The sequence below is a fragment of the Gopherus flavomarginatus genome, chromosome 15, assembly GCF_025201925.1.
Source record: "Gopherus flavomarginatus isolate rGopFla2 chromosome 15, rGopFla2.mat.asm, whole genome shotgun sequence".
Classification (NCBI taxonomy): domain Eukaryota; kingdom Metazoa; phylum Chordata; order Testudines; family Testudinidae; genus Gopherus; species Gopherus flavomarginatus.
This window is the reverse complement of record NC_066631.1, coordinates 23787503-23802595: the sequence shown is the minus strand read 5'-3', so window position 1 is coordinate 23802595 and position 15093 is coordinate 23787503. Positions and strand designations below refer to the sequence as shown.

Below are 15093 nucleotides of genomic sequence, written 5' to 3'. Positions count from 1 at the left end.
CTGGTTTGCAGGATCACACAGGGGAGGAGAGGTGTCTATGAGACAATCTTTCTAATGGTGATGGAGCTCATAATGTGAAAAAATTCAAGAATCCCTGCAGACTTTTCCTTTCTGTGAAGATTCTACATGGAGCTCTTCTTCCAGCCTGATGTTACCAAGATATTACCTCACCTGCCTTGTCTTTCTAATAACCTGGGACCAACCTGGCTACAACAACACTATTCAATGATGTACACTCTGAACACGTTGTTGTGTACATCAGTACACTGATTTACAGAACACCAAGATTTTCCCGGTTCTAGCACGCCAAAGGATGTGGATTTTTTAGAACCTTTTTCAATTTACTGGTTGCTAACTTTGTTGTAAGACCAGTTACAGCAACAATTGTGTTTTATAATAGCTTTTTCATAACTTGTGTATTTCAAAGAGATAAAAGAACATAGCAAACACAAAAATACTTCCCCAAGCCCCAGGAAAAATAAGAGGATTCTTCCCCATCCCAACTTTAGAAATGGTTACAAAAAAAGGAGTGAAATCAAATATTTCTAGGCAACGAATTCCACAGCAGGAGGGCATAATGAGAGAAAGTGTGACCACCCAGTGCTTAATAGCTGACTTTCAAGACAACAAAAATGGTTCAATTAGAGAATCTGTGTGCTTGTCCTAGGGTGTAAAGTGAATCAATGAAAAAACAGTGTTTAAAGCATGGAAAATGTTGCTCTGTGTATGAACAGCAGTATTCATGTACAAGTCATTGTGATACTTTGTAGAAAGCCTATAGTAACCTTTAACTGCATAGCTGCAATTATTACAGTTTGTGGGGAAATAATTAGAAAATTATAAAGCAGGTGTCTCTAATGGTACTATTGAGCATAGCTGTGAGTGATGGCACAGCCAGCCAGGAACCTCATACTGCTATTTGCACACCATATGATGTTATGTATTAATTGATATGCTGATTACCTATGGAAGCGTTGGGTTCTGTTTATCTGAATTCCTGCATGGTGTTGCATTGAATTATACCTGTCCAGTTCCCCAAATGAACAGGGTTATATTTAAGATTAAATAGTAATGTCATATGTCTTATATTCACATGGCTCTGTGAGCTGAAGAGGTGGCTAAAGGAGGAGCATGATCTAAGCAGGGGTCCCTGAATGTATTGTACCTTCGCAGTACATGAGCAAAGATACAAGGGCCGGGGGGGGGGGGTACTGTAGCTCCTACTGTCAAACTTTTCATGATGTTTTTCTTAGTCTCTTTGAGGATTTGAGCATCTGATGAAAAAATAAAACAGGTTCTAGACCCACTGGATCTTCAGCAATGATGCAAATGCCTTAAAGGGTCAGAGAGGTTCAATTTGGAAAAGTATCCAAAAATCTGACGACGATTCTTTGCTGGCCACAACGGAGTGTGGCTTCTAACTGGAACATTATAAAACAGCTGTGCAAAATTGTCATTCAAGTTTTCCAGCTGAGGCATCAAAATCTATTTTCTCACCCCTCACCAGGCTGGGAGATGATAATGAAAAGACTAATATATTGACTTGCTATTCGGGTGGAAGTTTTGAAGGTTGTAATGTGATCCTGAGAATTAAGGATAATAAATACCCATCCATTTACAGGCCTACCCGTGACAGTGATGATGAAGAGGATGATGAGAGGAAGGGCAGAGGCTGCACCCTTCAGTACCAGCATGCCATGGTGCGAGTCCTCACACAGTTTGTAGCAGAGTCTTCCGATTTTGGAGGCCAGCTGACCTATATGCTGGGCTCTGAGTGGCAGTTTGACATCACGGATCTTGTGACTGATTTCATGAAGGTGGAAGAGCCTAAGATTGCTAAACTACAGGATGGACGGGTACTAGTTGGTCGTGATCATGGGATAACCACAGTTCAGGTAACAGCTCAAAATATACCTATATAGAATTTAGGGTGAGAGCAATTGATTACTGGCTATAATATAAAAGGCTGTTATGTCTGGGGCAAACATTAATTTAACACAGAAGTCTGAATAGGTTTCACTTTTGTTTCCAGTCATTTTCATTGCTTGATTCTTAATTACAGCAACACAATGCAGTTTGGGACAGTTTTTCAAAGGTATTTATGTACCTAAAGCTGCAGATAGGCGGCTAATGGGATTTTCAAATGCACCTAAGCAGGTTAGGCACTTAACTTCTTTGAAAATGCCACCTGATAACTATCTTTAGCTGTAGATGCTTAAATACCTTTGAAAATGTGGCATTTTGTGTATACAAAATGATAGCGGGAACTTAAAATTATTGATATTTAATTAAAAAATCATGAACTGTTTCTTTCTGTATTTGTTTACATAGCCTCCCTTTATATCCTTGTATACAAAATCTATATTTTGGACATAAAATAAAAGGACAGTAACATTTTGGGCATGAACCAACACTCAGTGAATAGAAAGACTCCCAATGACTTCATAGGCAGTGGAATAAACATCCCTGGGCTAGATTTCCAGAGGTATTTAGCCATCAACTGGGATTTAGAAGAGCACCTAAGCAGGTTAGGTAACTAACTCCCATTGGGTGTTTAGTGCCTAATTCACTTAGGCACATTTGCCAATCCCAATAGCATATTTAAGCACCTAAACACCTTTGGCAATCTGGACCTCTGTCTTTTTAAAGAGATCGACCCAGCTGAGCTCTTACATGTATTTATTCTGAGGCCAAAAGACTATGAATTTCTCGTCTGTCAAATTACAATATCAGTATTATTCAATAGACAACAGTGTAATTATATTAATTGGAGATTTTACAAAAATTGTAAATGTAACTATATATTTTTTAAAAAATCAAATACATGTAGTTTAGTTCATTAATCTCCATTCTGCACCAAGCTGCCCGGGGATGAGGCTGTAATTTAAAAATAATGACATGTTTAATAAAACTATTTTTGGTATATATAATAATTAAATGGCAAATGGATATAATGTTTTGGGAAACATCAATTATACCTTATAATGAAGACAACAAACACAGAACTGAATTGAAAATCTAGTTACTCTGTTTTATAACATTGAGTCACTTGTTGCTTAAATCAAGAAGGCATACTTGCTTTTTGAAGGTCTTGTCGCCTCTCTCTGATTCCATCTTGGCTGAGAAGACCGTGATCGTGCTAGATGACCGCGTAACAATCACAGATCTAGGGGTACAACTAGTAGCGGGCTTGTCCCTGTCTTTACAAATAAGCAAAGGAAATAAGAGAGCTATTGTTGCCACAGCATCTGCTTGCGATATTCTTCATACCCCAAAACAGGTATGGTCCAAAATAGTATTGATAATTATAATTAATTGGTTTGTTTACTGTGTTTTGTAGGATGCCAGGCAAAAGCCTCCTGTATAGCTGTGCAGCGTGTATAACATATGCCTGTTTTAAAAGCAGGATGTCTCATGCTGCTTAAGACACAGTTCCCCATTGTAGCTTACTCATTGCTGGCCTACTCCTACCCAAAGACCCTTAGCACATGTGTAACAGATTGGCCATGAACCTAATCCAAGATTCCTAGCAATGCATGTTGCTCATGGCAGCTGGCTGAGCATACACCTCCTTCCAGAGGACCGTACCCCATTGGGGAAGAGGAGTGTGTCATTGTAGTGGGTATGTGTACTTCCCAAGGTACTCCAGTGTGCTATGGAAGGATCCTGGCTACCCTAGGGGCAAGATTCCCATCCCTATACCTTGTTCCCTCTTGATTTGGACCAGTATAGCCAAGGGAGGCTCTTAGCTCAATGTGACCATCTCACTGATTTGCATGGCTGAAATCTTCTCTGAGAGTTTTGAGACCTTCTATGGGTTCAACCCCCACAGCCCTTAGACAGACTAAGTAGTATGCAATTTGCATGATCAGGCCCATTCATTCAGATGAGATGGATGAGATTCAGCCACCTTTCTTTGTGCTCACGTTATTCTGTAAGTAGTACTGAGAGTGAAAATGAAACTATGAAATGAGTAGGGTATATAACTCAGTGTGAGACAGAGTAGTAGAATCTAGTCCTACAGAAGCAGGTAAGATTTTTCCCCATTAATCAAAGGAGTTATGTTATGATAATGGTGTAGGTCATGTGCAATTATGTTTGTAGTATGATTAATACTGGTGTGAAAAACATTGAGTTTGATTAAATTATCCTCAAAGTGTAACCAGCAGCACATTTTCCTAAGTGTTTCTGTGGTGTCCAAAAGGAACTACAATCATTTCTATACCTTTCACATCCCATTGCATAGTTAGAAACACTCTGATTGAAAAGGTGAAATATTTCATTCAAATCTGTTTCACAATGCATTCTGTTTAAATAAACTGAGCACGAACACCACACCTAGAATGTATACAAGTGCATTATATTACACATAAGGTTAAAGTCAAGAAGCATTTTCAAAATGTCCCTTGTTATATGACATTTTTCTAAATTTATTAAAAATCATGATTTTGGAAATCTGATTATTTTCATCAATGGGCTGTGATGTTGAAAAGTGATTTCTCACTTTATACCCAGAAATAACTGTGGGCATGGTTTTGCAAGCACATTTTATTAGAGTGCACCTGCAAATAAGATGAATATCTAAATGGAACAGAACACACAAAACCAGAATCTGAGTTGAAGCATTTTTGTAAAAAAAAAAAAACAAACAAAAAACAACCACCATAAACAAAGCTACACAGTATATTTATTTCACTGATGTCAAGTAAGTGTAAGCTCTCAAAACCCAAGAACATGGTGCCTTAACTTTGAAACTATTATTTCTCCCCTTTCCCTCTTCTAGGAAGCCATAGTCAGTGCTTGGATTTTGTTCAGTGATGGCTCTGTGACACCTTTAGATATTTATGACTCCAAAGATTTTTCTATCACGGTCACTTCGCTGGATGAGATGGTGGTATCTTCCCAGCAAAACCTTCAGTCAAAGTGGCCTCTGGTAGTTGCAGAGGGTGATGGGCAAGGACCCCTGATTAAAATTGAAATGATGATCAGTGAACCTTGCCAGAAGACGAAGCGAAAGAGCATTCTGGCTGTTGGGAAAGGAAATGTCAAAGTGAAATTTGGTCAGAAAGATTCTGACCACAAAGGAAGGACCAACAACGTTGATGATGTAGATAGAGAGTTTAACCACCATCTGAACAATGCTATAGAGAACACGGCAGAACAGGAGAGAACAGTGCAAGAATGGGCCAAACATGGAACCTTCGTCAATCATGAAGACAATGCTAACAAAAGCACAACTTCCAAATCTCCCATTGATCAGAAAAAGGCTCATGAGGATGGCCTCCAAAATAACCCAACTGCTTTCACAAGTTTTCCTACCCAAGTGGAGGTACCAGGACAAAATAATCCCAATGACCTTGCATTGACTTCTAGAGGGTTAACTGATTTGGAGATTGGTATGTATGCCCTGCTATGTGTTTTCTGCCTAGCAATTTTGGTCTTCTTAATTAACTGCGTGGCATTTGCTTGGAAGTATAGACACAAAAGGTTTGCTGTGAGTGAGCAAGGCAACATCCCACATTCTCATGACTGGGTCTGGCTTGGAAATGAGATTGAACTCTTGGAAAACCCCGTTGACATTTCGCTTCCCTCAGAGGAGTGCACTACCATGATTGACAGAGGGATGCAGTTTGAAGAAAGCAATTTTCTCCTTAATGGGAGCTCGCAGAAGACTCTCCATAACCAGATCCTCAGATCTTGTGAATATGCTTGTGAGAAAGAAGTTAAAAGTGAACCTATAAATCCTTCCGGTCCAAAACGGAAGCGGGTCAAGTTCACTTCCTATACCACGATACTGCCAGAGGATGGAGGTCCTTACACCAATTCAATTCTATTTGACAGTGATGATAATATTAAATGGGTATGTCAAGATATGAATCTTGGCGATTCCAAGGAACTTAGAGACTATATGGAAAGACTGCAAGACAATATGTAAAATACTTTCTTATGTTTGTATTCACCTTATGCCTTCTGTTTCATGGATAGTGGAGCAGTCAGTCCAGTCAGCAATAGGAGGTTACAAAGGAATCTAACTTTTGGAGGTTCCAAGACAATAACTGCACATCATCGAGCGGGTACAAGAGGCTGGCTGAGTTAATCCTGTTTCACTATAAACCAGGATGTGTCCCTGAAACAGCTACATGTAGGTGTTGGAGGTGTCGCACATGATGGCTGTTTTCATATACTGCCTGGTACTAGCTAAATGCTAATACAATTATGCTCAGACTCAGAGGAGACTACATTTGTTTGTCAATTCATGATAAACAGTGATTCAGAAAACAAGGGATTTTTTGGTTGATTTTTCTTTGTAAAGCACAGTGGATATTTCTTGCGTACAGCCTGAGACTAGGCTTACTTTAAAAGAGATCTGAATGAATCTGTCCAATTTTATTTGCCTATGAGCAATGCAGCCAAGTAATCTCGTTATATTTTACAGATACAAACACCCACATGTGGTTAATTTCTTGTCTGTATTGTTTATGAAGATGGTTTGATTTAGGGAACATTAATTATTTTCTTTAGAGATTTTTAAAAAATTTTTTTTGGTTGTACCAAAGTGTTCCACAGTATATTTACAGTTATTCAGGTTTTCTATTCATGTGCATCAGCTCTAAAGGATACCTCTTCATCACTGATTATCTTTGTCCTTCCCATGCAAATCTTTAATATTTGAAATGTAGAAACAAATGAGAAATCTCACACTGGAAAAGGGTTGTATCTTTTTACAGGGAACTGTATATACAACAATAAACCCTGGAAAATAGAAATCAGGAAGCAGCCCTGGGTTTATTTTTGTCATTGGCAATATGAAAAATAACTTAAAACAAAGCAGAACACACTTTAAAGCAAAATTCTTCCAATGAAACAACACTTATGGAAATTCTTTGTGGGCAACACGTGCTGTTTTCACGATAAATGCAAACGTAGTATTGAAATGGACTGAATAGGAAGCAAATTGCCTGAGAAATAAGCAAAGGCCTGAAATTGGTGTTACACTGTAATATATATATATTGATGCTGCAGTTTAGCAGTACACAGACATCCATCTACAATGGCTGGTGCACACAGACCCTGTCTAAAAGCCATCTCTAATCATATGTCTGGTACAGAGAAAACCTTACAACAAGCTCCATAATAAAAGAAAATACCAGACACACTTATATAATGGCTATTCCCAAACTTGACAGGAACGCTGGAGATTCAAAGCTTCCATTCCACAAACATTATATGCATTTTTTACATTGAAGTACGATTGAAGTGTGTTGAAAATTGTAGCAAAGAAACCTTTTTGCATGAAATGTCTAAGAGAAGCAAAACAGTACATTGGACCCATCATGAGAAAATGTAATTGCCACCTGCCTCACCTCCCCTCACTCTCCCAAAATAATGAACATAATGGCACTTTAGTGTGAGCTCAGACATACCACGTATCTTAGTAAACTAACGCTCAAGATATTTAACATATAGTCTCTCCTTTTCCAATTGAGCAAGGATTGCTAGAGAAGTCTTGATTGCTATTGTGAACCTGATTAATAAAACCAGAAAATCTTTATAAAATTCAGCTCCTCCAGATTTTTCTGTATTTGGCTAATGCATCAGTAGTTACCCACTCAGTTCAGCAAACTGCTTAGAGTCCATCCAGATTCAGCAAAGTACTTAACATATTCTTATGTCCCATTGATCCCAAAGTGACTTAAGTACTTTGCTGATTCAGGACCAGTATGTTAATGTCAGACCAGAGTCTGTTTATACTGAAAGACTTCCCTCTAAGAACAAGCCTTGAAAAGAGCAAAATGGTAATTTTTGTGTGTTTATCGCATTAAAAGTTTTGTAGCCGTGAGACCAGGATTACTAAAAGTAGAGTGCACACATTCCCACGCTGCTGTTTCATTGTGTGCACATATAAAATAAATGATGAAGTGGAAAAATACAGAGCGTATAAGGGGAATTTATAGTCTAGCATGGCTGTTAGCTGTGCTGACAAAGAATTTCACTTAGGCCAACCCACTCTTTAGTCCAGGATCTGTTTGGTTTTGGAGCCTTGATCTTTGTACTATGCAGGAGTCTCACACAGCAAATCTGCCTAGACATCGTCTGGTCGCCAGTTACAAAATACACACAGTTAAAAAGAGAAGTAAAAGAACTATAGTTGTTAACAAAAACTCAGTAAACAAAAACAAAAGAATGGAAACCAGAATTTAGCCTGCCACACCAATACACAGAATCTGGCAAAGATGGAAAACGCTCTGGAACTACAAAAATATGTTATAGTTAAACTTTATAAGATCTAACATGCTACATGAAAGTTCGAAATAGAAAGTGACAATAAATAAAAATGCACAAGGCCAAAGAATTAAAAAAACCCCAAGGACAACAAAAACCGAGAAAATAAGAATGTCCAAAGTGTCCCCTCAGTTGCAGTGGTGTAAATGCAGAGCGACACCATTAAAAGCAGCAGAGTCACTCTGGATCTACACCGGTGTTAAAAAGTACCGCTCCTGTGAAATGAACATTTTTTGCAGATCAAGCGAAAGAACATCAAATAAATATTTCTAAGGCTAATTATTAACCAAAGGAAGGAATGACATTTGGAGGCAGATTATATATCATCAAGAAACTTCAAATGACTAAAACCTACCTGGGTCTCTCTAAAAATCTTCTAATAATAACTAGATTGCTATGTCCACAATTATTAAGCCTCAGTAGCTGCAGAGATAAGAAACTCCTATGGCTCCATACAGAATAAACAACTCATATTTGTGCTGCATACTGTTCTACATAAAGAAAAGGAAATATGTTGCATAGAGGGTGTTCTTGTCACACACACACACACACCGGCCCCTTCCCTGCAAACCATCTATACAAGGGAAGATTCACTGAATATGTTGATTCTTAGCAACTTTAGAACTGTAAAATGCCAGACTCTCAGCTACTGTAAATCATTGAGTGGTTAGCTCCACCAGCTGAAGATCTGGCCCATGGAGAATACTGAAGAAAGAATTCATTTCCAACTGTGCAGAACTATTATATTTCATTTGGACATTATAGACCAGCTCCGTATGGCTTGTCTATGCACACTTCCTGATTAAAATACAAATTTGGGAAAACAGGTCCCCTACTCCTCTTGATGGAGAATGATACAGCTTCATAATGGTACCAGCTGCTGTTCCTTCGCTCTTATTGAGGAATGTAGAAGAAAATCTTCCAGCCATATGATCCAATAGAAACAGTATATTATATAATGGGATACAATCTGTATTTCAAGGTGGAGTGCATCAAGAATGGGATACCAAATATTCTGAATCTACAACACTGAATATGTATATTCATCATGCCCAAAATATTTATACAGTATGGTAAGTCTTAGATGTATAACATAATGAAACCTGTACAAAATAAACTGTAAATGAAGACAATGACAGATGACTTTTATAATTGTGTAATTTGTATACTGATTAAGTTATTCAAGCCTCAGTTTACATCATTAAATGTGCCATTTTTTAAAGTTGGTCATTTTCTATAGGACAGAGTTCAGAAATAAGACTTCACTTTCCAGCAAAGAAGGACTTGAGTGACATTGTGAAACCGGTGACCTCTAACATAGAAATAAACAGATTGCTCATGTGATTCTTCAGTTTGACTTTACTATTTTAATCACCCAGAAATGAAGGTGATGGGCCACGGGTGTGTGTGGTGTGATAGGCTCAGGAGTTGCATACACTATATTGGCAAACCAAGAACATGTGGGTTTCACTCCTTGGGCACCCACTGCCCACATCGGGGTGGATTTTCAGGCTTTGATACAAATGTTTCATACAGTCCTATGTACGATATGCCAGTTCAGCCCATTGTTTCCATACTGAGGCACTGGGAAAATGGTAGTGATAGTTTGCAGGGGCTAAAATGCAAAGGATCTGTAAACGGTGCACATCATCCAACGTTCCACAGTTTTAGTAAGAACACTCCTCTAGTTGTGTGAAATATGCTTGTAGTTTTGGAAAGTGGGTTTAAGATTAACCCCCATGCCTGTGCATTTCCCAGTGCAAATTGTGGGCTAGATTCTTATTGCTACTATGCTGGTGTGACTCTAGAATAATTATTTTATGTATTTATAGGATTCCTGGGGTGCACGTGAGGATGGTATCTGAGCATCTCCTATTGATTATACTCAGAACACACTATTGAGGTAGATTATTAGCCCTATTTTAGAGATGGGGACCTGAGACAGATGGCTTATGTGACTTGCCCAAAGTCCAAAACATAATGCAGCTTTCCTGTAGCCCAGTATGCTACCTTTAAGCACAAAACCATTCTGGCTCCCATAGTCAATACAGGAACTAAATCAGAGTTACATATATGTCCAAGCCTTCTCTCGCTGATCTCAATAGGAACAGATTTGGGTCCCCAATGCACAAACTGGCAGCCACCCATGCCAAAGAGTCAACTGTGTTTGCCCTAATAGGATCCATTACTATTGCTTTCTTTATTAAAAACACCTTCATTTCTAATTTAATGACATTTATGCGATAGTGAACAGGTGCCTGGGCTGTAAGCTGGGATCATCAAAGAGGCCGGATGCTGAATCTTAATAGATTTTGGGCACGTAACTCCCATAAACCACATTGAAAATCGCAGCAGTAGTAAAGGAGAAATTTTCAGAAGTGACATATTGTCCTGAATGGTATTGATGGGGAATGACTTTGGCTCTGACATCGAGTGGCATCTTCCTAAACAAGGAGACTCCAGGGAGATAAATCATGTTGTCGGGTTCTACTCAATGCATGTTAGTGTATCAGAACATGGATCTTTATACATAGACACAAGAATTTTTTCTAACTCCAGAATTTACAGTTACGTTGCCCATAAACAGCCCTGCAATCAAATGATAAAAATCAGCCTACCTCTCCAATGTACCTACCAAAGTCTATCTTTATGGGATGCCTTAATGACATGATGGAGATAGCAGGAAAAGCGTGACTCGATGACCCAGTAGGTCCCTTTCAGTCTTATGTACCAATGAAAAAAATTACATGGATCAATAAACAACTGGATGACAAGTATGGTATAATTAGGGCCTGGTTTTCAGTTGAAGTTGTGTCTTAACCCTCCCCTGGGCCTTTAGAGTTTGACAGCAGAAAGTTCTGCAGGAGGATATTTGTTAGCAGTTAAATGGGACAAATCATGAAGTCCCAACACAGTTGAAATTCCCACTGGTGTTACCAGGAGTTGTGACCAAGACAGGACGGAACAAGGGCTGCATGATTCTGTTGTATAGGAAAAAGGATAGATAATTACTGATCAGCTCTGAGGCCTGAATAGCTTGACGTGTCTTCATATTACACAAAACCAAACCCTGCTATTTTCAATCAGTAGCACCGTCTAGCCTGCAGCAAACAGAGCAAGAAGTGGTGTTTCAAGTTTATGTAAGGGTGACATATTGTGTTATATAATATTTGTGAAAGTTTGCATTTTTGCTTTGTGATAATGAAGTGGCAATTTGCAAAACTAAACATTTTTGTAAATTTCTGGGTGCCCAAGAAGTTATATTGCCTTTTTAACTCAAAATGTACATTTTTATCCACAGAGTCCATTTGGCACCATAGCATAATTTATAATGCTTGTAGGCAAAATAATTGAGTTGTCTTGTTGATACACGGGGGCAGTTTAGTTAAAACTTAAAGGGAGGGAAATGATTATCTGTGAGAATCATCCAATTGTCTGACTTCAGGTGAAAATTAGTGTTACCCACCCTTGGGCCATATATGGATGACGTTGTAGGTACAGAGCACAGGCATTCTAGTTACATGTCTGCCTTTCCAATCGCATATATCGGCATTTCAGTACTTATTACATATGATACATGCTAGGTCACACGCTGTAGTCCTTAGTCACATAATGAGCCAAACTCTGAATGGGAATTTGATCTTGTAGAACCTGAGTAAGGAGCTCAAGATTTAGCCCACTGACTAAAGTTGATGTCAGTAATGGACAAGTTTGACCCTGCAGATTAGAACAATGGCAAGCAGGGCAGCATACTCAATGCCATAAAAACATTGTTGGTCCTAGGACCACATTTTTTCAACCGATGGGGCTAGTTTATATATTATATATCAAATAAAAACTCTTCTCTGTATGGTTGAAATCCTGATCTGACTGAAGTAAAAGGCAAAATTCCTACTGACTTTATAAGGGCCTAGATTTCATTCTTTTAGTATACATTGTCCCTAAACATGCTGCAACTTGGGTTACTTCCTGTGCTCAGGTACCATGGTGATGAGTGCTATAGAAAACCTGCGATAGAGAGGTAGGGTGAAAGATTGCCCCCACTGAGATCAATGGGAGATTTGGCATTGACTTCAATGGGGCCAAAATATTTTTTACCCATAAAGTATACTCTGTTCATTCCCTTTTAGCCAATAACTGACCCCTAGGCAACAGCAGCACTCGCATTAGTTGAGGGTTGATTCTGAATGCCCCCGAGGCAATATTTGAAGTTCATTTATACACACACACTGCTCATAGTATTAACATGTTCGGGTGCACTCTACTCCTGTAGCCATTCAATGGATTGCAATACACGGGGCACTACTTTTATTTCACAGTGTTTGCATTTTGTAGAGTGAAACTGCTGCTTTTAATGGACATTTAGACTGACAAAAGAATGAAAACAAATCCATTAAAATGCACATTGCAAACTGTACTCGAAAGGTGCTCCATGCCATGCAGCTTGCATACGTCATTAACACAAAGAGTGTGTACAGGTCTAGCCCAAAGCTTCCCACTTAAGCGTAGTACTGAAGTGGAATTCAGTAGTGCCTAGATCTTGTACTGAATTTCACCCCCTGCGAATAAATTACTTGAAAGGGCGAGAGGTGGTGGTGAGGCATGAATTTGTTAATTTTTTGTAAAGCATGTTGAGATTCCAAAATGAACAACACTTGTGATAAGTGCAAGGTGACATTATTAGCCATTATGAATCAACACGTTTTTAAAATATTCAAAAATGTATAACAGCTACTGTATAAACAGATGCCATTTAATGCATCATAGGCTATAAATGAACCTTTAATTTCAGAGATAAAATATTCCGCCTTCAATGGCAAATTAATGTTGACAGCATGCTTTATTTTATTTCCAATAGATGGTTTAACAGTATATTTTAGTTCCACAATTTAATTCCATTTTGGAATACAGTGAAAGGCCAGAGCCAAAATCCAGTTGATGGTGGTGGTGGTTTTGCCGGGGATGGAATGAAGAAGAGAAATCATATTTTGTCTGATTTTAGTTATGACCTTGTTAGCTTCTCCCCTTGGATTTTGTGACTTGGGTGAAGGTGCCTATATTAATGTCAGCTATTGTCAACAAAGCTAGTTTCTATGCCTCTGTGTGTAGAGGTATGTTCACTGTGTGATGTATGTGTTATAGGTGGTTTAAGGACATGATATGCAGCGTATTCCACAGCATGATTAACATCTTTCTAATAGCATCACCACTGACTGGAACAGCGGGAGATAAAATGTGGTAGTGACATCCTCTGATGCTGAAAATCCCCCAGTAACTCATATTTTTACAGGCAGACTATAGGGCTCCTTTCCTGGAGAAGCTTACCGAAGGCAGGGAGGGTTATACACTGCAGATGGTGTTAGGCAGGAGTACCAACGCTACGGACTTGATCCAAACCCACAGAAATTAATGGGAATCTTTCCATTGGCTTCAGTGGCCTTTGGATTAGAACCTAAATTGGACAGATCACCTAGCACGCTGCCATTATTAATGGGATGGGCACAGTATGGGCAAGGCCAGATTCTGCCACCTTTATTCATCTTGAGTAATGCCTTACTCTGGAAATAGTCTGACTGGTTTTGATACTGAGTGAGCTATTACTCAAGGGTGGCAGACTTTGCTCCATAGGAAAACAGAAGCAGAGAGGAACCACACCTGTGAAATGTTCGCCCACTCCACCCTCCAGTTCATCAACCCCAGCCCACCTCTTCCCATGTGACAGACAGGTCATGTGACAAAGGGGGAGCAGGGAAGAGTCAGGGAACAGCAACTCTGCAGCTTTTCCAGTGTCTGCACAGCCCCAACAGCAGAAGAGCAGCATTAAATAACCCTCTGGGGTCAGTGGTCCACATTGGAGATGTCCCATAATACAGCCTCACCCTTGGGGCCACTGGCCACACGGCTAAGGGACGTGCCGGGCTGCCTCTGCTCACAGGGTACCAGTGAGTGTTCTCTCTGGATGCCAAGCCTACGGGGTCTCCATCCATTCCCCTTTTCCACATTTGTGGACCAGGTGCACGTGCAGCCACTCCAGGCGGACGTGACTTTGGGGCGCAGTGTTATTTGTATAATATATCTTCTGAGTGGCAGTGACATGCTCCATGCTGTGCAGACATGGAGGAAGATCTTCTCTGTACCCTCAAGTGCTTCCTTTCCCAGGCCTTCACACTACAGGGGAGAACATAGGCACCAAGGCCATTGAGTCACCTTGAAAGTTCACCTCCCACTTTGGTTTCGTTTTCACATGCAAGTAGTTTTAGACTCAAGTCTTGTCATATGAAAACTTACTCAGCCAGAGGGCATTCTCAAAGTACGTTACATTCAAAGCTTCCTACAAAAATCAAGGGTTTGCACACATATCCGGATAAGAGACTTGGGACTAATGGCCTATCTAGTCTGGTTTCATCTCACTGGCAACAGCCGATATCAGAGGATTCACTGAACGATGAAACACCTCAGAACAGACAATTATGCACTAACATAAACAACTTTGCCCATCAATTTGACAAAAGACAGGTTGCCACCAGCTCTGGGAAAATAGGGGCTATGAGTCAGCAGAGCAGATTCTGTTGTTATTTTTTTTTAATTATTTTAATAAGGAAAAAAAACCCAGTGAGATGCAAGTACCCATTTCATTTACAGGCATGACTTCTGGCGATTTCAGGACACCAGTGCGCACACAGTGAGAAATCTCTATTCAGCACATCAGCTCGAGGGAATAAATAGTGTGTACAATTCATACATTTGGATCTGAATTTGTATTTCAGCAGAGTTTGAGTTGGGTTTTGATTTGGCTTGAGGGAGTGGGTG

At 39.5% G+C, this 15093-nt stretch overlaps 1 protein-coding gene across 1 annotated transcript in view; it reads left to right on the top strand.

The window, feature by feature from the left end:
- TMEM132B (transmembrane protein 132B) overlaps positions 1 to 15093 on the top strand; it is an 840134-nt gene that overhangs the window by 348886 nt on the left and 476155 nt on the right. Inside the window, exons 7-9 of the mRNA XM_050923489.1 lie at positions 1622 to 1895; positions 3089 to 3280; positions 4784 to 6987. Of these exons, the coding sequence (XP_050779446.1) occupies positions 1622 to 1895; positions 3089 to 3280; positions 4784 to 5935 (1618 nt within the window). The 3' untranslated portion in view covers positions 5936 to 6987. The remainder of the gene's footprint in view (positions 1 to 1621; positions 1896 to 3088; positions 3281 to 4783; positions 6988 to 15093) is intronic.